This window comes from Oxyura jamaicensis, chromosome 2 (genome assembly GCF_011077185.1).
Source record: "Oxyura jamaicensis isolate SHBP4307 breed ruddy duck chromosome 2, BPBGC_Ojam_1.0, whole genome shotgun sequence".
Taxonomy (NCBI): domain Eukaryota; kingdom Metazoa; phylum Chordata; class Aves; order Anseriformes; family Anatidae; genus Oxyura; species Oxyura jamaicensis.
The window spans coordinates 57,173,735-57,200,630 of NC_048894.1; the positions used below are offsets into that span (position 1 = coordinate 57,173,735).

The following is a 26,896-nucleotide window of genomic DNA, read 5'->3' on the forward strand; positions in this document are numbered from 1 at the left end:
AAAGTAATTTATGAGAGCTAAACTTGTTTGGATTATCCAGTTTCTTTTGAAAAGGGACTTAACTGAAGTTCTGCTTGATTTAGTTTTGTTAAAAATAAATAAATATATATATATATTTTAAAATTTTCTTCTTTCAGATGCTTGTCTGAAGTGTAATGACTTAGAAGCTGCAGTGAAAATGATACATTAAAAAAATAAAAATAATAACAAGAAATAACATGTTAAAGCTGTATATTTAAATCTGTAGGAAATAGGCTTGTCCAATAGCTATGCTAATATGAAAATATATGTATATAAATGTGCACACAGAGCTTCTCTCACTTTGCTTATTTCTCCTCGCTTCTTCCCTCATTCTAAGTTCAGCACTCCTTGAGGGAGTTTGCTTTGAATGTACTGCAGTGTTACTGTGAGTTGGATTGTGTGTTAATTTCAGATGGGTTTTAAGTTTGTTGTTAACTTCTTCCTTCTGTGATGAGATTTCCTTTTATTAGTTAATGCTGACTTTGCTGCATTTGGACTGCATTCTCTGTCACTCTTTATGAATACCAAAGTTACAACCACCATAAATACTGAGAGCACAGAGGAGGAGGAGGTGGAGTAAACAATTTATTTTCATGTGTTTGGGATTACCACATAACTCTCAAATGGCAGAGGAAAGTGGAGTTTAATGGTCACCCTTAAGTTGGGGTGGAGGGAGGGCACGAAATAAAATTGTTTACTTCGACTTCTGTGTCTGTATTAGTCATTCTTGATTCAGACTAATGATTAAATTATGTCTTTTTATTTATTTAGATTTGATTAGGAGGAGAGGGATTTAAATATGTATTTTCTTTGTACATTAAGAGTATCTTGGCAAGACATTCAAGGTGAGCTGAATATATCAGGGGAGAAAGGGAGGTTTGGAGACAACCCTGTGAAAACCAGGAGTGCAGTAGGGTATACACTAGGGTATTCTGAGGCTTGCAATATGTTTGTGTTTGAAAGGGGAGAAGGTGGGAATAGATAAATTTGGCTCCTACTTTATCCAGTCCCACCCTACAACTTTGTCCAAATAACAAATTCTGTAGCTTAGTTTATCAGAGGAGATAGGACATTTTGGTTAAAGCTAGATTCTCTCTGTTTCCTATATATTACTGTTGAGCTCTGCAGTGAAAATACAAGAATATTTTCCAAGATATTCCCACCATGTGAGAAACTGCTCTTTCCTCTCTTAGAAGCTGGCTTATTTTGTCAGCAAAAATAATAAGAAACAGTAATAAAATAATACTATTTCCTTCTATAAACTCTTCTGAAGGAAATAGGAAAATACCATGTGATGCACCTGAGTCATTGCCAAAGTGGACTGTTTCAGATTGACTTGATGTCAGCATGGTATGGCTTGAGGACATAACATCTTTTGGGCCAGCATTCTGTATTAAAAAATCTGAGATGCTGGTAATCAGTATTTTATTTAAAGATGCAGCTGAGCAGAATATATGGTAGGAAGCTCTGAAACCCACTGAATTTCCACTCATACATGAAGTAGTGTGTGCTTTCCTCTGCCAGACTGCTATATGCTCATATAAGTCAACAGGTCACTGAAGTTTATGCTTGAGTTCAGGCATACACTTAAATTCCTCCTGCTCAGTAATTCTTATATACATGTACATTCACACCAATTCAGAATTCATTAACACTTCAGCACGTGCTTAATTTCCTTAGGGATCTAGATTCAAACTCATGCTACCTCCTTTGAAAGCTTAGGGTGCTCAGCACGAAGGACAAGCACTAAGCACAAGAGCACAATGCCAAGAACACCCCTTCCCCATCCAGGCTCCAGCTGCCAAGATCTCTACTGGAAGAGAAGAATCTACTGGATTCTCAAATGCCTACAGTGTAAGAGTGAAAGAGACAGAACTGGAGTGGTTAATTATCTCATGTGCTGACAAAGAAAATATTTTCTAGTCTGTCCTCTGTTGTTTGCTTTAAGTTGAAAAGTAAAGGAAAGTTTAGAACAGGTGCTGTTATTTTCTAATCACTTTCAATGTTACAACTTCTTTTAATAGTATTTTACTTACATGTCCAACTCTTCTGGACCTGAGGTACAGTATCGTTATAATGTGCTTTAAAGATTAAAAAGAAATGTTTCAATCTGTAATATCTCAAAAACACTATTTTGAAGCAGTCTGGTGCTTCTTGCCTTCTGGCTCAAGAAGCTCTTTATGTATCCTATTTATGACACCAAACATAACAATTATGTGAGAAATGCATTTGATTTGTGTTAATATTGGATAAAAGGAGTATAAGCTTGCCGGGAAGACTATTAAATGTGTGCAGAAGGTGCAGCTGAAGTACCTGTTATCAATTGAATATAAATAATATAGAGACCTCACTAAAGAAGATGCCATGGATGATACTGAAGATGACATTTTGATCTTATAGTCAAGGACATAGTAGCTTTTTGATACAGATTATATCCTCCCACAAATAGAGCTGATATGAAAGACTTTTTAATGTATATTTTAACGTGATTCTGTGAAAGCATAAATTATGGTTCAGGAGCCTCTTGTATCTTGCTTGCACTTCTGAATTGTATTCACATGGTTTTCAGGTTTAACAGGTGACTTGGAGAGACATGTTTTTACTGTATTGACCATTTGTCTTGAGTGCCAGATCCTAAGAAGGGTAGCAGCATCCCCCAGTGTTTTCCATGTCTGCAGAATCTGTTGCTTCTGGGTAAAATTTCATCGTCGTAGTTGTGCAGAAAACTGCAAAACACAGCACAGACTGATGCTTTCAGCCAACAGTAGACTTCTTTTTGCAGTCATTACAATGAAACACGATTTAATACTTTATCCAGCAGAGCTATGGAAAAATGGACATTTTAGCCATCTTCTCACTACTGGCTTGTGTTCTCTCTCTCTGAGAAAACTCCTTTGGATTTTAGCGTGATAACGAGTGGCTCAGAATCAAGGGCTGAATGTGCATCATGTGAACAAACAGTGCATATGTGGCTGTCCATGTCTAGTGGCAGTACACCTTGGAAACTTGACATGATTTACTCCTGGGAAAATAAATAAAATTTAACACAGCAGGGCTCACTCTATTACAGAGCTCCAGTCAGGTCGGGATATGGGTCAAACTACAATGAGCTGTGTTACAGGAGCATAAGCCTTTCACCCCCAAGGTGTACTTCTGCTATTCTGGTATTGCCAGAATTTGATGATAACCAAATCCAGTTTTTCTTTTTGGTCTGCTTTGTTGTTGGATAGCTTAAAATGTTAACTGTTTTTAAAGCAGTACATACAACTTGACAGAAGGGAGGAAAAAAATATTTTTAAATTACAGAAGTACTAAAACAACAAGTAGTTTAGTGTTGCCACACAACAGTAAATACAGGGGAAAAAAAGCTGGAAATTTAACATACTTTAATACTCTAAGCAACAGAAGCCTTTCAAATGTAATGTATACATGGAAAATTTTGAGCAGTGGTCCTCTCTTTTTCATTGCACACGCTATATTCTTTTTTTCTACATTGTGATTGCATTTACCCATGTTACTTCAAACATTTCTTTAAGAAAAAAAAATCATATATTTTAAAACAGAAGTGTTTAATTTGAAAACTGTTTCTGATTTTACTACTAAACATGTTTTCAGAACAATTTCCCTGAAATTGTCCATCAAAGGGATATTGCAAGCAATGTGTTCCCATTATGTATACAAAAGCCCATTACTTAAGTCTAAGGAAGGTCAAATTTTAACAGGCCATGCAATTCTGACATCTTTCCCCCCAAAAAAATTGCAGTCAAAATCCAGTTTTTAAATAAAATTGGTGTAACTTTGGACTGTAATTTCTAACTTGATATGATGCTTTCATGTGACGTGAAATCTTCAACAGCCTTTTTCTTCCCCAGATGTGCTCTGCAGGATTTTCTTTCCTCCGGTAAAGCCACTTCACATCACAGACATGTAAGCTGCTGTTGGGTCTTTCCAGAGCTTGCTTCAGTCTGTTCTCTCGGTTTGGGCTTTACTTATTCTTCCTCAAGTGATGACAGCAATGAGAGGTGCACTCCCTGAGCCTGAGCATCGGGCTGTGTTTGCTTTGCCCAAACCTGCCCCGAGCCCCCCTGGCATGACCCTTGCCTCCCTCCTGCCACTGAGTGCTCCCAGCCCTAGCCTGCCCAGCTTGTCATCTCCCCCACATCTCCTCAGTCACAGTTGGCTGGCTCCAATATACCACAAAACACACCATCTGGGCACGTTTTTTTTTCTAGCTTTTGACCGCTCACTTCTCCACAGGTGACTCTGCTAGTACTCTACAAACAAAAGGCCTCCCCCTTCTCCTGGCTTCAGCTCCTGGCAGGTCCGTGATTAAAGATGTAGTTGTTATTACCTTAGCTGTGCCATGCTGTATATATGTTGTTAAGTAGTAATCTCTTTAAAAGACTTTGAGGTTATAGAGAGTCCAGTTCAAAATCTGCATCTGGCTTGTGCGAAGAGCCAGGATTTCAGCTGTGTCATGCAAAGATGCGGTTCATTGTGGATCACAGCTCAGAGTCTTTGCCGAGCCAGTAAATGAGAAGAGATCTTACACACGTAGAGCAATGGAAGGAGATGATGAGGTTCTTCTCCAGAGGTTATATTTGATTAGATATTGTGCAGACATAAATAAGAGAGTGCCGCGGCACTAGAGACTAGCATTAGCAACCTTCCAGTTGGTATTGTGTGTTTTGTAGAAATTGTGTTATCCATTTTCTCTGTGCTTTGTCTGACTTGTTTTTATTACGGTAGCACCTGGAGAGGGCCGGTAATGTTCCAATTACTGTAAGCACAAATCTCTTAAGCCTAGTCCTGTTGATATTTTTTTTCTAAAAAAAAAAAAAAAAAAAAAAAAGGAAAAGACATAGTAAAGTGTCTTGAAAGTGTCTTGTTTGCTTTCATAAGGGTAGCCAGGGACTACCATCCTCTGGCTGGCTGCAAGTGGTGGAGAGACCTGCACCTTGGGGGTTTACCCCAGTGTTTGCCTCATTTTAAGTCACTGCACACAGCCTTTTCTTACTACAGCATAGCTCTGCTTTAGAAGTGTTCTTTTCGTTTTTTAACTAAACAAGCACCACTAATAGTAATTTTTGGAAGTGATGGTCAGAGCACTGACTTTTCTATCCCTGGCCTATAGGCATTAGAGCAAGTCCAGGTCTTGTAGGATCTGTTCCTTAGGAAGAAGAGCACTCCTTCCTAAGTAAATTTTAGCACCATTGTTCTAGCAATATCTGGACTATGAGTTAGCATTTTCTAGCCTTGTAATTATCTAAACCACGCCTCTTGCCCAATCAGCCTTTGTAGTAAAAGGTGAATTCTTAATTTCTTTGGCAGTTTTGTTGTAAAGTTGTTCAATGCTGTAAATGAAAATGGTTGTGTATGGTTTTGTTTGTCTGTTGTTGTTGTTGTGTGCCAGCAGTAACTGAACGCTTGTTTCAGGCATGAAGGAGCAGAAGGAGAGACTCTTTAATGGCAGATCAAAACCCCTTCTCTCAGGAAGACATTAGTCCCTGCACATTCCTGGCTGTGTGGACTGACACACCTTACAGCATTACTGGGACCAGTTCTGGGCTCCCCACTACAAGAGAGGCATGGAGCTCCTGGTGCAAGCCCAGTGAAGGGCTTCCAAAATGTTTAAGGGACAGGAGCATCTCCCATATGAGGAAAGGCTGAGGGAGCTGGGCCTGTTCAACATGGAGAAGGGAGGACAGAGAAGGGATCTGGTCAGTGTGTTTAGTGTTTGAAAAGAGGGTGTCGAGAATGGGGCCAGACTCGGTGCCCAGTGACAGGATGAGAGGCAATGGGCACAAACCCCAACAGACGAGGTTCTGGCTGACTATGAGGAAAAACTTCTTTACTTTGAGGATAGCAGAGCACTGGCACAGGTTGCCCAGAGAGGCTGTGGAGTCTCCTTCTCTGGAGATACTCAAAACCTACCTGGATGCCATCCTGTGCAACGTGCTCTGGGTGACCCTGCTTGGCAGGGGGTAGGACTAGATGATCTCCAGAGGTCTCTTCCAACCTCAACCATTCTGGGAATCTGGGAATCCCACAGGGCCTGAAGCAGATCAAAAATGGTGCTCCTTAGCATCAGCCTCTGGTTGAAATGGCACGAAAGTGAAGAGCAGAGCAACGAGGATTTCTGGTCCTCATTTTGAGCTGAGTGTAATCTAGCAGCTGGGTATAACCACTGCAAGAATTTGAAGGCGCCATTTCAGGAGTTGCCAGGTGTTCTCTGAGGGATCAACCATCGGTCTTGTGCCAGAGGTGCTTAACTGGGCGCAGCATGGGATTCCGTTTGCACTGAATAGCAGTAAACTGTTTAATGTGTGGAGAAGGACTGAGCACTCAGTAAGCAAAATGGAAAGCCTCACATAATGCCATTATGCAAGCTGTTACCACAGAAGTAAAAGTTTCCAAACTTTTCTTTGAGCAGGTGCATACTAGCAATCTGCTGCTTGATCATGTTTTGCAACCAAAATACTTAGACCAAAGAGTGTGCATAGCTACCAGCTGTCAAGAATTTCTATGTTCTTACCACGTAGTGCAAAGCATTTTTGCTTGCTTCTGTTCTCCTGTCTGTGCCTCCTTACTCCTTGTGATACCCTTGCCTTACAGCGACACCTGCTGCCACAGGCAGACCTGTCATAAAGCTTGTCCTCTCAAAGGGGTAGGTAGCATTCTGCCCCCAAACTGATTGATAGTTGCTTTCCTAAAATACACTCAAGTCCCCTTTCTTCTTCTTGAGTCTTGTTTTCTCACTAAATTAAAAAATAAAAATAAAAAATGCCTAAGGCCAGCAACTAGAACCCATACGGCATAAATTAGCCAGTCCCAAATCTGATGGCCATGCTGCTTTTTCTACCACATATATGATAATTGAATCTCTTTTGATCAAAGTTCCCTTCTTCTTCAAGTGTGGTATGATGTGTGGATTCAGCATGAGAAAGTGTATTGGTCAGTCTCTGAAGTGATGCGAAATGCACTGTAAATTGCACATCAGCAATGGCATAGTAGGGTGTATATTTGGAAATATTCATGTCGATTTGAATTAATTATATGTCTAAAACTTGGGCTTTGCTGAAGTGCCTGCATTGTTGACCATGGTCATGAGGTCTTGATCCCTTTGCCATTCATGGGACTGCTGGGGCTTAATGACAGGCCTGTCTCTGAAAGCCTCCCTAATTCACATCTGGACATTTGTACCTTGTACCTGAGGCAGATTTTATCAGCTAAAGTGACTCTCTTCTCTTCCACCACCTTTTAAAGCCATTTCTCCAGTGCCCTGACAGTAAATTGATGGGATGGGTTAGGGCTAGCTAGAGAAGGCTCTGGCTCACTAAGCATTATGAAAGATTAATGGAAACCAATGATCCTGCAGCTTGGTAGGATGATGCTGATTACTTTGGAAAATGATGTCAGTAGAGTACAGATGTCTGTAGAAGTAAGCTAACAAAAATTCCCCATTTCTCCCTCTCCCCAGGCTTCTTTGGGGCTCACTCTTAGGGTGCATGTAGTCAAAGGCAGAGGCTGGATCAAAAGAGATCCTGGAATGAGGACACTTGATTTTTGTTCTTAAAGACATAGATCTGTCAATCTCAATCTTTTGCTCTTTCCTCAGGCAGATTTCCCAACGGCTTGGTCAAGGACTGAGCAAGAATTATTGCACTGGACAGGCTAACTTCAGTATATGGGCTCATAGGTGTGCCGTAAATCAAATGACTTCATGCAAAAAAATTAGCAAAATTGCTGCTGGCTAGGAATTGAAAATACACAATAAGAAAAACTTTATTGATACTCTCCTAGATGACAGGTTTTGTTAGTTTATAGTTCACTGAAATATATTTTCTACTGTCAAAATAGATAACTTATTTCAGTAATAGAAAAATAACGTTGTTCTTTCCAGCATGAAAGTAATCCCAGCAGGGATACACATACTCCACCATGCTAATACAATTCTACTTTAATACAAAGTAGAAACTTAATATAATTCCTGGGATGTTACTATTGCATTATCAAAAATGAATTTCAGCAAGAGCAAAATGACTGATGTTCCAAACAATATTATTGAAGTTTGTAGCAGATTCCTCTCCTACAGACTGTAAGAATAATTTAAAGGGTAGCTTTAATTATTTGATTTTTTTTTTCTATATAGTTATTTTTAATTATGTCCTCTTATGCAGGCATTTATTTCTTGGTATCTTTAATTGCAACAGAACAGTGGTTTGAGGGTTTTTTTTTTGTTTTGTTTTGTTTTGTTTGTTGTTGTTGTTGTTGTTTTGTTTTGTTTTTTTTTCCAAATGCATATTACATCATTTTATTGTTGAATGTGTGCTGTCATTCCGCTTTAGAAGAAGAAATACTGGGAATGCCCTGGTGAATTAAGCTGTCTCAGGAAGTAAATGTTTCTTGAAACACTGCTTGTTGTTTTCATTACAGGTGAGGAAATCTGCCACTCATGCCTAGGAAGAAAAAAGATATAATTAAATTTCTTATCTGTTCACATTCTTTAATCTCAGATTCAGATTGATACTTTCTGGGGGCAGGTGGGTGTCTCCTCTGTTTGCAAAGGCTTTGTCTGCAGTTTGTGGCAGAGGTGAGTGCTAGGGTCAGCAGTGACTTCTCACAACAATCCTTGTCTGCTGCAGAGAGGAGGCAGAGTCTTTTGCAGTAGACAGAAGGTGACACACAAGTCCCCTGTTCTCCAGTTTCTCGAAAGCCCTTAAGGCTGCATGAGTGATAGCATTGCCACCTCTACAGCTCACTGAGAACAGACTACCTTTCCCAAAGGCTTGTTTGGCCTCTATCCTGTGCCCGCCTGCATTTTGACAGGAAACATTGCCTGGTATGGGCCTTGAGAAACTTCTGGCATGCACATGGTTCAGGTTGGTAGTCTCATCTCTGGTCAAGTGGCAGGACAGCACACAAGGTTATTGCATGTTGATAGAAAGAGCATGACAGTTCCCTTTTTATTCTTGCTTATGGAATGGGAACCTGTCCTCTTTTCTTCTTTCTGTGAGTACATTTGTACAAAAAAGCTACAAAGTCCATGCTTTTCTGGTTATGCTTTCTACTTTGTCTGTTCTCACAATTGCTAAATGTTAAGTGAAGTAAAATAATTGTGCAGTTCCTAAAGCAGACTCTGAAATAGGAAGCAACAGGTGGAGGGAGAGAAGAGGCAATAGAGACAGTGGGTGAAGAGGAGGAGTTGAGCTGCATTTAGATGTAATACAATACGTGCAATGAAAAGTGAGGCTGCCAGGGGGTATTTGTGCTGCCGTGAGTTGATGAGGTGATATGTGGCTTTTGAAGAAGGAATGGATGAAATGCCAAAGGGGGAGTTATTAGTGCTCAGTATAGATGATGAAAAGATAAAGAGCAAAGGTCTGTAGCATTAGGGCTTGAACTGTTACGAGTACCTTGTATTCAGACAAGGTGGTAAGTATGCAGTATGGTCTGAGTTCTGATGCTGTGCTCAGCCCAGGTAGCTGCACTGAAATCAGAGGCCTCCTCAGAGGGTGAGGACCTGCTGTGTACAGGAACCTCTCAAAGCATGGCTTAAAAGCAAATACCATTCTGTGCCCCTCTAGATAAGCCTTTTAAAGCCGCAGAAGTTAGGAGTAGGGTTGGCTAAGGGAAGAATTAATCACGTAAAGGGAAGTTTAACCTATTTCAGTTGTTCACAGCTATTGATTTTGATTTACTAAAAGAGCAACAACATCAAATGTTTCTTAGGCAGGAAAGCTAGCTGTTAAACCAAATTTCTGAAACACTTTTTTCTGCCAGGGGACTATTGATAGGCTGAGCTGTGACTTCATACAATTCAGTTTCACTTGTGCACAAGGTAAATGAAGCACATGAAGTTTAGTTTTGCTTATGAAGATGGCAGTTTGATCAGGTTTTCATTGTTCACAGAGGAATTGTTGCATCTTTAAGGAAAAAAAAAAAAAAAACACAACAAATTACAAAAGCTATTATAAACTCTGGTGACAGTTTCAAGCACGTGGCAAGACCTTGTGCAGTTTGAACACTGAGACAGAAGGTCTTTTTCTTCACTGGAGAAACTATGCTTGTTGTCTTAATGGTACAAATGTACCATGTAGCACCTTGTGAATCAAAGAATCAGAGATGTCTTCTGAAGTCTATGTAATAGTATCACATGAAATTAGGGTATGTCCATTTGTGCCCCATTGCTAGGTTGAACAGGCCTGCTGTGTTGGGTGTTTTACATACACATACTGCAGAAAGACAGCTGACAACCTTAGGGGCTTAGTCATGTAATATCAAATGAAGAACAAGAGAAATTGTTTCACTAAGCCTTTTAGGAGGAAGGATTCTGCTCTAAATTATCTGTTGCTGAATTGGTTTGATTGAACTTGACCTCAGGTATCTTAGCTTATGCATGACCAGTGGAGATGTTTGAGAGTATACTAATAAGAAATAGAGAGGAAATAAATATTTAAGGTGAATTGAAGAAAGTCCTTCCTTACCTGCTAATGTATGCTTGTTGTGTTGTTGCTGTTTTTTATGCTCTTATAACTTTCATGATGTAAGGCTTCAGACTGGGAATTCCCCTACAAGAACCAAGGGAAGCCAACAAAGGACCTGGTCAAGAATGGATGAAGAGGAGAGGGAAAAGAACTGAGCATCTGGGGAAGGCAGTAATGCTGTTCCTGTGAGCAGGGAGATAAGAGCTGGGTGAAGACTGACTTCTGTATAATTCTTGTGCTTTGAAGCCCAATGACTAATAATACTGTAGGCTCCAAGAACTTGTGAAAGATGAAAAAGATATTAAACAAGTCAAACAAAGTTCTTCTGAGGCTGCACCTCGAGTACTGTGTTCAGTTTTGGGCCCCTCACTACAAGAAAGACATTGAGGCCCTGGAATGTGTCCAGGGAAGGGCTACAAAGCTGGTGAAGGGCCTGGAACACAAGTCCTGTGAGGAACGGCTGAGGGAGCTGGGGTTGTTTAGTCTGGAGAAGAGGAGGCTCAGGGGAGACCTTATTGCTCTCTACAACTACCTGAAAGGAAAGTGTGGGGAGCTGGGGGTCAGCCTCTTCTCACAGGTAACTAGTGATAGGACTAGAGGGAATGGCCTCAAGCTTTGCCAGGGGAGGTTCAGGTTGGAAATTAGGAGACGCTTCTCCTCAGAAAGAGTAGTCAGGCATTGGAATGGGTTGCCCAGGGAGGTGGTGGAGTCACCATCCCTGGGAGTGTTCAAAGAAAGGTTGGACGTGGCGCTTAGGTGACATTGGTAGCAGGGGGATGGTAGGACCAGATGATTCTGGAGGTCTTTTACAACCTTTATGATTCTATGATTCTGTGAATGCCTGTTTAAACCAGTGCAAGTGCAGGAACACATTACTTTAGATAAAAATGTCACATGTTCTAAATTGGTATCTCCAGCTCATCTGGTAGGTAGTAGCATGGGATTGAGCAGTGACTTAAAGCACATATGAACATCCTGTCTTCTGATATTTTCTGTTACTGATATCGAAGTGTTTATTATGTACAGAGCTTGTAAATTAAATAGAATATTGATATTCTTTTTAGTCAACATTTGACTGATTTAAATAAAGATATATTAGATACAGTTATTTTTTTTTCTCCCACACTCATAAGCTATGTTTCTATGGAAAATTAGAAAGGGTGATAATTTTCAATTAAGTAACAACATTTAAAAAGAATACTCCCTATAGTCAGATTCACAGCTACTATGAAGTTTTTTGGGTATTTTCATTGAATCATTGAACCATTTTGAGAATAAAGAGCAACATGGTATCACGTGTAATGCATTACATTTTGAGCAAGATTGTATCTTAGGATTTTGTTTGTTTGTTTATTTCACTGGGAATGTATTTCTTGAATAAGATTTTCAGAATAAGCTCAGGTGTGCTAGATCTAAGGTTTTATTTATTGAATGCACAGGTTTCAACTAATAGGAGCAAATAGCCCCAAAGAAGAGGCCAGTGTTTGTGTTCAATTGAGATTAGTTGGTTTGACTTACAGTCAAGGGATATCAAAATGCTTCCATGCTACAGATTGAAACTAAAAGCCTAAAGCAGCAATCTGTAGCATTTTGATAATAAAATCACCTGCAATGTCCCAATCATCTTTGTAACTGGAAATGAGATATGTACAAATCTGCTACTAAAAATATATTCTGAATAGTCCAAAAGTTCGCAAGTTTTTTCTAAAATATTGAGCAGTTCAAAATGCAGGGACTGAAGTCCCTACTGAGACTTTACCTCTCCATTCATTTTAAGCCTTTCTCCCTTTAGGAGACCTTAGGGAACTGCCCAAGATACTGTTTCGTAGGCAGGGAATGAGCTGTGTCTGCTTGGCTCAAAGATCTATAAATGGATTACCTCAAACGAGTTACTTGAGGCCAGCAAGTGAACAGCATCCTCACAATTCCCTTTCCCATCACATGCTGTGGAAGAACATCAAAGTTTTAGCATTTCAGTAGTTTCAATGGCAGACTAGAGAGATCTAATGTTTCACATATTAAATGGATTAATAATTGTGTGGTTTTCTAAATAATACCTAAATCTCATATCCCCGAAAATATGATGTTAAATTGTGAACTTCTCACTATTAAAATTCATCTGAAAGGCTGGATTTACCTCTGGTAAAGTTATTTTACAGTGTAATCTTATGTTTTACTACTATCCGGTGTGATGTAAGCTTTCAGGTCCTCATCAGTTTTTGCAGTAAAACTGCCAACTCGTGTAGACTTTGAACTGGGTCCTAATATAGCGTGCATGAAGCTTTTGGTTTTGCATCTACTTTTTAGTTATGACTTAGGCTTGGAACATCTCAGCGCTTTGGTGAACTCATGGGATTATACTCCTCAGCTTCATTGGCTTCTGGAAATCTGTCTTAAGTGTGTATCCTCAGGAGAACCTAAGTATAAAATTTTCAATGAAAATTCTTGGCAAAAGGCAGATGATAGTGATTTTTTCTTATCTCAGAGGGAGGAATAGAGGACACCTTGAAAACTGGTACAGCCTAGTGTTCTTCCCACAGGCACGTTGTGGATGATACACAGTTTGTATTTTATAAGCACAACCTCTGATTCTGTTTATAGCCTTGCTATGAAGAGAGATGTTGAGTGGAAGTTTATTCCCCTTGAGAACACATATTTTTTTTTTCAATAAATTCTAGATTGTCTCCTAGAAATATTTTTATTTGGAAATTTCATATTGAGGCTCTCTCACAGCCTTATTAAAGGGAGGTTTTGAAATCAATGTACTTGTTTCTTCATCACTTTTATGAACTGTGAAACTGCTGCTAAGCCATCTTCATTCATAACCAACTATTTCCGTATGGATTTTGATATTTCTGTTCAGGGAAGATGGTATTGTTTTTTTTCCATTTGCTCTATTTGCAGAGAATTCATAGAACCATAGAACATCCTAAGTTGGAAGGGACCCACGAGGATCATTGAGTCCAACTCCTGGGTCACCAATGACAACCCATAAATCAGACCACATGTCTGAACATTGTCCAAACACTTCTTGAACTCCTTCAGGCTCGGTGCCATGACCACTGCCTTGGGGAGCCTGTCCCAGTGCCCAACCACCCTCTCGGGTACAGAACCTTTTCCTAACACCCAGCCTGACCCTCCCCTGCTGTTCCCTCGGGTCCTGTCACTATCCCTAGAGAGCACAGATCAGTGCCTCCGCTTCCTCTCAGTTCAGACAAGAAATACCATTTTGCATTCAGAGTAACTTGACTGTTGGAAGATCTGGCATACAGAAAGTACCTAGGATGAATTTTATTTCCATCTTAGATTTATTCTCTGTGGCAAGATTTTGGGGATCAAGCTAGTTCTGATGCAGAACTCTTCTCCTCCTGAAAGGTGCAGTACCTTTTAATATAAAAATTATTGTTCATTCTTAGAGTTGTGTTTAGGTGCCAGTACCAGAGCTATATCAATGCAAATCCATCACTTCTGTTGAAGTCATTCTGGTCCACGTTAGTGGAAATACCAGTGTGTATGTACTTGTACCTATTTCAAATATGAAATAAACCAGGTGAGATAACAAACATCATAGCTGATGTTATATTTCCAGTTTCTTGTGAAAACTTCCATTGCCAAAGTTTGAGAGTTAAGAGAAAAGACAAGGTGTGTGGGTCAGTCAAATACAAGGGGTTAAACTGTCATTAAAGAAGTTGTTACCATCTACCAGTGTTTTCAACAAGTAATTCCAAGATGCTGGCTTATTTTGAGTGTTTTAAAGTATTAACTTAATTTGGTCTAGTTTCAAAATATGTGCTCATTTCTCAAATTAAGTTGGCTTGTGCTGCCTTTAAAGAGCACCCCATAAAACTTTTTGTTGTTGATGTTCAGAGTGAATACTTCCTTCTTCTTTTGTCCATTTCTCTCGATTCTGTTTTTTTTAGTTTACTGTTGTTATTGTTTGGCTGAAAATCTATTAAGCCATTTATCTGTTAAGAGTAGCGAAAAATATCTATACACAAGACTACAGTATGGCTATAGGGCAACTATATTGTGAAGACATTAGAAAATACATTACAGAGAGCAATTTCATATGGATTAGGATTTTTGTTGTTGTTGTTGTTGACACATATTTCCAAACGGCTTTTAAAGTAAATTTATTCTTTTAAATAGCTTACATATTTCTTCAAGAAAGTGTTGGTGCAAGCTTGATTTGTTTAGAAATCTATGCATTGTAATATTCTACTTTAAAAAAAAAAAAAAAATAGAGTTTCTGACTTTTATATGTTCTGAAATTTCCTTTACACACGAAAGTTTTTATTACTGTGATATATATGGTTGTCTGGGAATCTATTCCATGCTTCTAAGGAACGGTGTGTATTTTAGTAGCCTGAGAATTAATACATTTTGTGCTACTTAAGATAAGTGTGTGATTACTTTTTTTTGATGAGTTGTAGACTACTGCAAATCCAATTTAGGCAAACAAAAATTGAAATATAAATGTGTTAGCTGAAAATATTTAATCATAGTCATGAATATGAACTTATCACGCACAATGCCTTACACTTGCAGGTTGGCTTGAATTATTAATGTATATTGTTCAGTGGAAGCAGAACAGACAGTAGCAGTAACTCTGGTCTGATGAGGAACATAGTCTTGGTGGTGGTCTTGAGCCATGCCACCCTTTTCCATATGCTGCCTCCCTGCCTGCCCCATCTTCTGTTCACTGTAGGACAGGGAGTGGTGGTTGCATGGGTGTTGCTGCTGGTATCAATGACACAAGACCAAAAAATGAGCTTTTTTTCCTAGTACAGCTTGGTCCTTTGTGCAAATGTATATGTTCTAAAACTAATATATATATATTTTTCTTTTTGTAAGAATAGAATTGGTTTGCTTCTAACGTTTGTCTGATAACAATTCTGGCTGGCAATTAAAATTGCAGACAGCTGGGTTATTCCATCACTTCTGTAGCTGTTTATCTTCATTTTGTCAGAAATCAATGTTGCTACAATGGAAAACATGAAATGAAGAAATAAAAAGTTGCTCTCAGAACAAGAAGTCAGTGCATGTTACACTGAATTATTAAACAATATAATTTTAAAACTTCAGAAATAAAATTGATGTTGAAGCATCTCCATTTAACTTGCTAAATCAGGTAATGGATGCAGAAAAAAAGCTCACTGCACTCTCTTTCAGTTACTTTACATTCAATTATATATTGATGTATGTGTTTGTTTTAGGTTTAGGACACCAGTAAGACAAGTTGCAATAAAGTTTTTTTAGTGAGGGGCGTTGTACTTATGAAGCAATAAAAGAAGATGGTATTTGACAGGCAACTTGATGGGATACATTATGAGGGATAGCAGCCGTGGTGTCTGTACACAGTTTGATGTTTGAGGCTAAGCAGATTCTTCACCAGTGGTCACGGGGTTACACGGGCAGCATTTGTATCTGTAGTGAGTGGCGATGGAGTTGTTGATGAGAAAATGGCGGAGTTAATGGTGGCGTCACTTCTACGTTTCTTTTCCACTGTAAGGTCATCATACACCTTCTCACCTCTAAAACGAGGTTAGCTGTGCTTTTCTCAGCTCTGAGTGTTGTTAAAGCGCTGGTTTTAGGTTCAGTCTCAGAGTTGGTCCCAAGATCTTTAACAACAGCCACGATTTTGACAGCTTCCGTCCTTTGGAGGGGGTACAGCACGTTGTGCTGTACAGTATTTTGTACAGTATTATTGTACAGTATTTTTGGGGTACAGCACGTTGTGCTGAGCCCCTGCGCGGGTTAGTTCCTGCTGTAACACCTTTCTCAGTGTTAAGCAATCGTGGCGGTTTGATTGGCATGTGGCCCAAGTGCAGGCTGCAGGAGTGTGGAGTCACTGTAGGCCAAGTCTGGGCCCTAAAGGGGCATAGCACCAGCACTGCAGGCTCTATCTCACAGAATCATTAAGGTTGGAAAAGACATCCAAAGTCATCTGGTCCAACCATCACTCTACCACCAGTGTCACCCACTAAACCACGCGTTTCCTTGAACACCCCGAGGGACGGTGACTCCACCCCTCCCTGGGCAACCCGTTCCAATGCCTGACTACTCTTTCTGAGGAGAAGCGTCTAATTTCCAACCTGAACCTCCCCTGGCAAAGCTTGAGGCCATTCCCTCTAGTCCTATCACTAGTTACCTGTGAGAAGAGGCTGACCCCCAGCTCCCCACACTTCCCTTAAGGATGGCACACTGATGTGAGGATGAGGATCTCAGGCACCGAATGCACGTGTCGCTGGGAAGAACCACGGTCCAGGACAGGTCCCTGCCCAGTGGGGACACTTGCATGTTTGTCTGCAAACCAGGATCCAGCCCAGCCCCTGGGAGACCTGCCAGCAATAGTACGCAAAACTGTGATCGTGGAGAGCTTGGACTCCTTTTCACCCTGAAAAAGAAGCTATTTAAGGCACAATTAGAACCTACCTCTTACATTTCAGCAGCATTTTTGATTCATGAGGATCTTTGATGTGAAAAATTATTCTTTAAAGATAATCAAAACAAATAGTTTAACAGGAAGAAAGGATTAACATCATGCATTTTAGTGCATTTTTCCTTTTTTTTGGTGTGTGTGTATCCCAATCAGTGTTTTTACTGTTACCTGGTAATAATAGATGTATGCTCAGGGCAAAAAGAAAAGCTGATTAAATGTTACATTATTGGTTTAGCTGTCATTTTTCAAGCAGAGCGTAAAAAGGAGGAAATGAAAAGAAATAAACTTCTTCCCGATTCTTTCCCCAGTGGCATCAAGACACATAGCCTTGTCATAAAAAGGTCACTTAGATTTTAGTGTAAATGATGGCAACAAGTACTTTGTTTTATGTCTGGGCTCCGTCCTTCTGGTTTTAGCTCCGCGACAGCACGGGGCCGCTCCCACTGCTGGGGCTTGCAGAGCATGTTTCAACCATGGGTGTAAGGCAGCTTGGCAAGCACCAGAGCTCCCTATCTTGACAGAATGTGAGAAGAATGACAGGAAAGAAAAGAGAAAATCATACACTAAGTGAGGGTTGCAGAAATATTAAATCTAACATCTGACAAGAGATTACTTCAAACCCAGCAGCCTTGAATATGAATCATTGTAATGAACTCTGCGTGGAACTGTACCTGAAGACAGTCCAGAAACTCAGTCTAGTGAAAACATAGTTGCTCTCTTGCCTCTGTCTCTGACAGCACATTACTCCTGGTATATTTACTGATACTCTGAGTTTTTTTGCTTGCAGTTGTATTTTTGGTACCTAAGAATTTGTTTTGAAAAAGGGTTGACCTAGTCTTTTTTTTATGTTCTTTTTCCAAAGTGAGCATTGAGATTTTAATATTTTTTAGGACGTTTTTGTTTGTTTAAGTAAGGTATTGATTTGAGGACTGTGTAGCTTTTTTTTTTTTTTTTTTTCTTGATAAAGTGGAGGGGAAGCTATTGTCTGTGGGAAAAATTAAACAATTCTCCCATTGTTTCATTTCTATGTGACCATGTTATCTTGGTATTGAATGAACATGCTGACAAAAGAATAATGTTTCCTTATTCATCAGCACATTGGTTCCTTCGTAGTGTTTTCATATTTAATTGCTTAATGAATCCTGCCTCTGCTTAGCTGAGATCTCTATGACTTTTACAGCTCAAAGTGGAGTGATTAAAGACATGCAGGAGTTTTGCAGGAAACATAATTACCTTGCTAGATGTGCAGTAATTTTTCATCTGAGATTCATAATCCGTTCCATACAAAAGCAGGCTGCCAGCTCTGGTGTTGGAGAACCTTTTACTTACCTTTCCTGGGCTTTTATGTTTGTTGAGTGATAGAGATTGTGTAGAAGTCAGGTACAAGACATTGGTAGCTGAGGGGCTTTTCTTGGATACACAGAAAATTTAAGAATTTGTAAAACTGCAAATTGTTCATGGGCTGGAAGAACTGCTAATCACCACAGGCAGAAAAAAAAAATAAAAAAGGAATAAAAAAGGAATTAAGAAATCTTTGGTGACATCCCTCATGGGAACAATCCTAGAAAGTGCTGAATAGTCCTGCAGTCCTTCATTGACTTGCAGCAAGAGAAAAGTGCACCTGTAATGGCAGCTTAGAAAGCACCTGTTTATCTCTTTTACTTTCACCTGAATATCCTGAGAGCGGGTGACCTTCTTCATCATGCTTCAGCCCTGTGGACTCTTGTACATTTAACATACCAGTGACAAGAGGTAAGCCTTTTCAGTTTTAGACAACTTAAGAATAGACCTAGTTAAAATAGATTAAAACCACCTTAGCAAGACCAGTGTCCAGCTGCACAGCAGAAGACTACTGTGGACTGACAGAGAGGTGACTTGCTAAAAGACCTGCAAAAAAGCACCAAAAGAAAGATGTCTGTGTTGAATTGTATTTGGTATATAACAGCAGTAGCATATAGACCTGATAACACAGGTAGAAGGAAACACATGGGTGGGAGGGAACAGTTTCAGATGCAGATATATGCTTTGGCTAGCAATCTGCAGCTGTACAAAGCTGTGGATTTGTCTAACATGTTTTCTGCAGGACAAAAAAAGGAAAAGAGAAAGCAAATAAATACGGATTATGCATTTTGTTGTTGGCAATTGATATTTTTTAATTAATACTGAAACAAAAATGTGTTAGCCAAATGTATCAAACAAACCAAGCAATTCTCTGCATATCTACTATATATTATCACTTTTATATTACTGCCAAAGTTCCTAGTTGTTAATTATGCAGTGTTCTCTTATGTGTAGATTATGCTGGCAGGTTAATTATGGCTACCAGGTTACTGAATCAATAAGTGAATGAGGAAAACAGATTGCATACCTAGAAGAACTATGTAAAATTAGAAGAGGAGCATGGGGATATACTAAGGGAGTTTTAGGGGAGATGTCATAAATTTGAACTGGGACAAAGACATCGGTCAATTTCAAAACTTTGAAAAAATAAAAATAAATCATAATTGCAAGGAATAATAGAATTTATTGTTTTATTATTATTATTATTATTATTTTGAGTTGGTGCTTTCAATAAATAAACGTATTCCTTTTTATTTCATTTTACCCTTTTTATACCCTGATCTTACTTAATCTACAAGAATTACACCTGTTCTGTACAGACTTTTCCCTTGCCTGAATCTGCAGGACTGTTAAGTGTGTGACAAAATAGTTGCCTTTTTTTCTGCAAGAAACTCAGAGTGAGGACCTTCCTTTTCATGTTTGATATGCTGTTCATATCCTGTCTCATAGTTACAAGGAGTTATTTGTATTTACCAAAAGAGATTCTCTTTGCTTTCATTATTGTGTTAGAATATTTTTTGTATTCACTAGAAGCTCTAAAATTTGCCTCTAGACTTCTGTTAGGGAGGGACTGTGTCATTGGTTCCTACCATAAAAGACACCATTTAAAATGAACATCATTACTCAGAAGGACTTCGGTTTCTTCATTCCTGTTGCCATCTGAAATTCTATTAGAGATGCTGTGGGCTCCTAATACATTTTTGACATAACTCCTTCTTGGCACAGGCAGAACTGAAGGATATTTAGTCTGACTGTAATTCCAGACACTACTGGATTGAACATTTGCGGCTTCCAGTAAGTTGGGCAGCAGTTGTTGATCGTGGCATTGACTTTGCCTTTTTACACTCTTCCACTACTCAGCACATTGAGACAGATGACTCCTGGGTTAGGTCTCTTGTTCACTAGTTCACTGAATGACACTGGAGTAATATCAGAAGTTGATGTGATGCATAGAGATGCGTGGTCATCTGACAAACTGAGCTATTTCTGAGGAATGGAGTTTATCACAGAATATTCAGATTAGAAAAGCTGTAATTGTCAGTATTTCTAAGGAGTGCAGACCTGCACATTGAGCTTATGCTGCAGTGTACTTGTGCCCTTGTGCTCTTTGTGTTACCTCTTCTCATCATAAAAGCATGAAGCTGTACCTTGGGGCTGTCCAGCCGAGCAAGGTGGCTAAGGGCAGGTTTTTCCTCTGCTTCTAGCTGTGCTGGTTGAAAAAGCTACAACCCCCACCTGCAAGTCACGGCATCTTCCCTGGAGGTGATGGTCCTCCTGACCTGTCAGAGCTCAGTGAGCTACTTGGACAACCATTCCTTGGTCTGGTTTAGTTCACAGAGGTGAGATTATCCAAAATCCTTTAAATAATGTCTTTACCAACATAGTTCTTTCTCACTTGAATAAGCTAGAGAGCATGCAGTACACCTGGCAAATGTGAGGGCTCTTCAGTAATGGGATAGTAAACTTTGGAGTCAGAAGATAAGGTGTGTGCAAGACCGGCCATAATTTTGGCTGACCACATAAGTTATTCTTCCTTCTCAAACCCTGCCATCCATTTTGGTTGTGCTGGAAGATAACTTGTCTTTGACTCTTGCAACCTTAGCACTTCGTCTGTCTGTGTCTTTTTTCACCTTCTCATTTGTGTTCTTATTTTTTTTCCCCATCTATTTAAATTGTAAACTTCTTGGAAGAAAGTATCTCTGTTCTCACAATGCCAAGCAAAACAAAGCCCTGATCTTGTTCAGGTCCTTCAGTTTCTACTGAAATAATTAATGATATTTTGTGTGAGCTGTTACAGGGTGTCTAGAGACTGTTAGATTGGCTTTCACAGTTGCTGTGCTGCACCTTGGCCAAATTGTTGTTTGTAAAGCAATTTTTGTCCCTAATATAAAAGACACTGTATAAAATCAGTTCCTATTATCTTTCCATATAAATTTTCCATCTGTATTGTAAGTTTAGAATTGCTGACTATCTCCTTAAATACCTCCTGATAATAATGTTACATGTTCTTCCAGCTAATATAAATCATTACTTTTTATCAAGCAATGCTTGGTGGTGGTAGAAATAATATGATTTACTGGCCTCCAGCCAATCAGTTAATTACCTGCTAGTTACTTAAAGCACTTGGGGCTTTGGTTTGTTCCAGTGTAAGTTATTAACTTGCTGGTAAAGGATCAGTACCTCATAAATAGTTTCTCTAAAAATGCTGCTGAAGTGATAAGGATAAATATATGAGGGAAAACTTTAAATTCCAGTTACATAAGGTGACTATTCTGATTTGTGATATCAAATAACAGCCCTGTATCCAGCATACAAGTGTCATAGTCTTGCTGTTAGTCACCTACCTGTCTTTGAAAGAATCTCAGTAGTTCATATGTACTGGAAGTAGTTCACATGTACTGGACTGAATGAAGACTGGTTTTAATTATTTTTTTCCGAAATACTCAGTTTGTTTGGTTTTTGGTCATGTGCTTTTGAAATAATGCCAGCTGTAGTATTAGGCCAGGCGTACCTTTTGGCAAGTTCATTGAGATACTTTACAATAGTTCAGGCTCTGGCTATCTTAAAGTGACTGAGACAGGTAACAGACTTGTGTCTTATTTTCTGCATCTCATCCCTTCTTTTTTTCCACAAAAGTCATAAGTTACCTATTTGTTTAAAATACGGGAGAACAGATTAAAAAAAAAATAAAAATCTGTGTTCTCAGAAGGAAAAGGCTGTGGCCCTGTTTGGCTGGGGAAGCATCCTTTAGGCAGCTTATGTACCTGAAGTTAGAAAATATTTTTTCTGCAGACTTCGTACAGTTTGGGTTATAAAGAATGTCTCAACTGATAAATTGCTTTTGTAGCTCCAGGGGAGAGAAGAGATTTTGTAATTGGTAAGGTCCTAGGCCTTGCGTAGATCTATTATATCTGCAAAATAAAACGATGGGCAAGATAGCTAATTTAAGGACAGATATTACAGACTCTTTGCAAAGGATTGTTACAAAATTGTGCGAGCTGAACTCCCTGAGAGAACTTAGCAAATACGCCTAGGTGAAAGGAATTACATTAATCCAGTTTCAGTTGTAACCTCAAGTGAGAAAAGTTAAAAGCTTCCTGTCAAACACAGGAGAAAAAAAAAAAAAAAAAAAAAAAAAAAAATAGTCTTGTGATGTTATATTCATCAGGATGGGTGAGGAACCTGGCAAGAGCCTGAAGCAGTGAATCACCATTGTAAATGGCTGGCTGGCTACCATCGTTTAGAAATTATTTCAGCTAATAAGATTTGTCAAGATCAAATCTGTTTGACCTTGCCTTGTTAGTATGGGTTTGAATGGTGGCTGAAAGAAGTGAGAGAAGTTTGATGAGGAGACAGAACAGAGCACAGTCTGCACAAGGAGACTGAGAAAAGTAGTGCTTACAGTAGTGGGCATTGTAATTATATGGATAAGAGACATAGGGGTCATGGGAGCAGGAGCGATGCTAGAAAAGATGCTGAGTTTAATGCTAGTTCTCCAGCCCTACAGATTCTTACAGCCTCCAGGAAAGAAGCTGCTGTACCCAAAACTATCCATGTGATGAACTGGCAGCATTTGTGCTGCTCTGCTCTTTTGTTTCTTACCAAGAAGCCTCAGCCAAGGTTGCATTGTACTGGCTGGTGGTTATAACATAAAGAATATTCCCTGTGCTGGGAGTTCAGCAGAAAAATGAAAAAGAATGGCTTAAAGAGGAGAGTAGATACAGAGGTGCAGACATGAATTTTGTTGTCCAAATTTGTATAGTGTGTGGCTAAGTTGATTACTAAGCTAGGGAAGGAGGCCAGATTTCCCAGTGAATGAGTGCCAAGAGGAAAAATGTAGGTTTGCATCACTGTTGAGAGACAATTCTAACTGAAGGAAAAAAAAAAAAAAAAAAAAAAAAAAAAAAATTTTTAGAAAAATTTTTTTTTAAAAATAGGAGAGACCGGTTTGTTTTTTTTTTTCCTTTTTTTTTTTTTTTTTTTTTTTCCCAAAACTTTGGAAGGCTGTTCTTTTTCTTTGCCTCTCCTTGTTTTTCTGTTCCTCTCCACAAATACTCTGACTTTCAGTCCTCTCAAATCTACCAGCCCGTCTCTCTTTGCTCACAGAACTGGAAAGAATGCTCTGCACTAGTGCAAAAGTGATAGTTTATTTCATCCTGCACACTGCAGTTATGCAGCTTGTGCATCTCTGAACAGAACTGATAAAGACTGCTAAGACACGGTGGTCATTTTCAGTCTTTAATAGCTTGTCATATTTTAAAATTCTTGTGAAAGAGCCACGTGTTAGCTAAATGATCCTTAATAGGGGTGCTTATGAATAAAATACACTGATTTTAGAATAATAGTATTAGAATACTTTTCTCTAAAAGCTAACTTAAGTCTAATAAAGGGATCAAACTATAACAGCACATCTGTGGTGGTTTAAATCAATTGGAATTAGTGGCACATGCTCTTTGCAGTCCCCAGGTTATGTATAAGCACTGGAAATGGTTGTGGTTTTGTTCCTTTCATACCAGGAATGCTCAAGATTTAATGCTCAGCCCTAGCTTTTACATCAGATGATTTATATCAGATGCTTTGAGCAGTCTGTGGAGCAGTATAGGAACTGTAGTGTTAGTACTTCTGTGCCATGGGGGGGGTGCGGGGGGGAGGGGACCAGGGATTATCTTGCCTGATTTCTTTTTTTTTTTTCTAGTTTTTATAAAGTCACCATTATGGTTTTTGTACCTGGATTAGAAGATTGTTGGGTTTAAGGTGAAGGTTTCAACTTGCTTAGACAAAATATGTGCGCGATGATCCTTTTTTAGGTTTTGAGTATTTTCCCCCCGTTTAATTTAAGATGACTGAGTACTAGGTTGGGATAGATAAAAGCTATTTGGAGAGTACAGTGGCATAATCAGATGAAATGTGGCATTGGTCTGACAAAAACTGTTCAAATGTAAATTTAGAGAAAGAAGAGAATTAGTCAAGTGTAAAAAGCTAAAAACCATATGAAATTTGAAGTTTACTCCCTACTCTGCAACAGACACTGAGTTTACACAAAAATTACAGCAACTGAGTAAACAGGTTGTGTTTTTGATTTTTTTGGTTGTTTGTTTGTTTCAAATACCAGTACACTGATGCTCTGTTTCTTCACTTGCAGCTGCACTCAGAGCTTGTGCTGATGGAGGTGCTAATCATCTATATCACATTACAGAAGGAAGCCAGGACAGGTATGCTAACAATAATCGTGATGTGATCTCTTCTAAATTAAAGTAAAATGTGGAGGGATGGGATCTGATCACTCCAGTCACTGAAGTAGCTGCTAGCTCTGTACATGATACATTAACAAACTGTGGCTACACAGTAGAAGTGAACAAAATCTGATCACCCAAGACCAATATGCATATGCACAACAAAAGGCCAAATTAGTGTATTGTACTACAATTAATTTTCAATTATGAATGTTTTTTCCATACCCATAGGTTGGCTCATACTTAATTTAGTAATTTTATCTTCTGCTCAGGTCTTCAGAAGGTGAGGCTTATTTGAAATGTTTGGTGTAAAGGATTGATTAGCTAGGAACACAAAGATCAGCTAGAACTGGATTCCAAAAAGTACTTATTCCTAAAAACTGTTGCAGTTGTTCTATGTAAGGGCAGAAAAAGAGTGGAGCGCTGACATCCGTAACTGTCATCTCATTTTGCATGACAGCTTAGCAGGGCAGCAGCTATGAGAGTCATGTAGGTAGTATAATGACTTCTCTGCTATATCTTTAATTACTTTTCCCAACTAAAAGTTTAAAAACACATAGGTAGCCTAAAATACCTTATTTCCGTAAGCCCACTGTTAATAGCTTGTTTATAGCTCTGTTTTCAATCTGTCTTATTTTATGCCTCCATCAGAGCTAGGGCTTCACTGAAGCTTCTGGAAGAAACTTGTGCTCTTAGCAAGGGATGACAAGAGGAACATCTGATGTCTCTCACCAGGCAATGAAACAAACTATGTCCTCTTCATTCCTCTTCTGAGGCCTTAGAAACAATCTACTTGCACTGTGAATTGGGATGAGTACTAAAATAGGATGTCTACTTTTTCTTTTTAGTTATTACTGATTTAGTGTCAGGACTTCATAGACACCCAAAAGCAAGTACAGAGGTTGTGTATAAATGTATGTGCTAGGAGAGGAGATGAATTTGAAAGAGGAATCACAGAAAGGCTTAAGTTGGAAGGGCCCTTAAAGATCATGTATTTCTAACCCCCCTGCCACAGGCAAGGATGCCACCCAGTAGATCAGGTTGCCCAGGGCCTTGTCCAACCTGGTCTTGAACACCTCCAGGAATCAGGCATCCACAACCTCTCTGAGCAACCTGTGCCAGGGCCTCACCACCCTCTGAGTGAAGAATTTCCTCCTAACCTCTAATCTAAATCTCTCCTCTTTTACTTTAAAAACATTCCCTTGTCCTATCATTATCTGCCTGAGCAAAAAGTTGCTCTCCATCTTTTTTATAAGCCCCCTTTAAGTACTGAATAGCCACAATGAGGTCACCCTGGAGCCTTCTCTGCTCTCCCAGCCTTTCTTCACAGGAGAGGTGCTCCAGCCATCTGATCATCTTCGTGGCCCTCCCCTGGACCTGTGCTAACAGCTCCACATCCTTCTTGTGCTGGGGGGCCCAGACCTGGAAGCAGCATTCCAGGTGAGGCCCCAGAAGGGCAGAGTAGAGGAGTACGATCACCTCCTTTGACTTGCTGGTCACACCTCTGTTGATGCAGCCCAGGGTGCAGTTGGCCTTCTGGGCTGCAAGCATGCACTGCTGGCTCATGTCGGGCCTTTTCATCTACCAGAATCCTCAAGTCCTTCTCTGCGGGGTTGCTCTCACTGTTTTCTTCTCCCAGTCTGTCCTCAAGTCTGGGATTGCCCGGCCCCAGGCACAGCACCTTGCACTTGGCCTTGTTGAACCTCATTAGGTTCACATGGGTCCACTTCTCTAGCTAGTTCAGGTCCCTTTGGATGGCATCCCTTCCTTCTGCTGTATTGATTGCACCACTCAGCTTAGTGGCATCTGCAGACTTGCTGAGGGTGCACTGGATCCCATTTACTACATCTTTGATAAAGATATTAAACAGTGCTGGTACCAAAATACACCTCTGAGGGACTCCACTTGTCACCAGCCTCCCCCAGGACATAGACCCATTGACCACCAGTCTCTGGGTGCAACCTTCAAGCCAATGCCTTACCCACTGAATGGTCCACCCATCAAATCGATCTCTCTCCAATTTGGTGATCAGGATGTCATGTGGGACCGTGTCAAAGGCCTTACCGAAAGCCATGTGGATGATGTAGCTACAAGATATATATCATTCAAAATGACGTATCTTCCTGTCCTTCAAAACAAAGATGAGAATTCGAGAGGAAGACTGTAGTGTTCAAATGGAAGTTAACTTAAAATTGGTCACCTGTGAGAATTTTATTGCCTGAGATCTATGACTGCTAACACCCAGACTGAAAACTGTTGAGCACTACTAAATACTATGTGTATCCCTTACATAATCTTCTATTTCTCTTCTCCTGGTAGTTGCTTGCAGAGCCATGCACACCTTAATCTTGAATACAAATGGAAATCTTTTT

At 39.6% G+C, this 26,896-nt stretch overlaps 1 protein-coding gene across 6 annotated transcripts in view; it reads left to right on the plus strand.

Moving 5' to 3' along the window:
• The window catches only part of TPK1 (thiamin pyrophosphokinase 1), a 311,693-nt gene that overhangs the window by 97,454 nt on the left and 187,343 nt on the right, over positions 1-26,896 (plus strand). For 3 of the 6 annotated variants that reach the window (XM_035317539.1, XM_035317538.1, XM_035317540.1), the window contains one exon: positions 24,434-24,503. The exons of the other annotated variants lie outside the window; for them this stretch is intronic. In XM_035317539.1, coding sequence (XP_035173430.1) covers positions 24,434-24,503 — 70 coding nt within the window. Of the gene's footprint in view, positions 1-24,433; positions 24,504-26,896 lie in introns of those variants that run through there. 6 annotated transcript variants of the gene reach the window in all.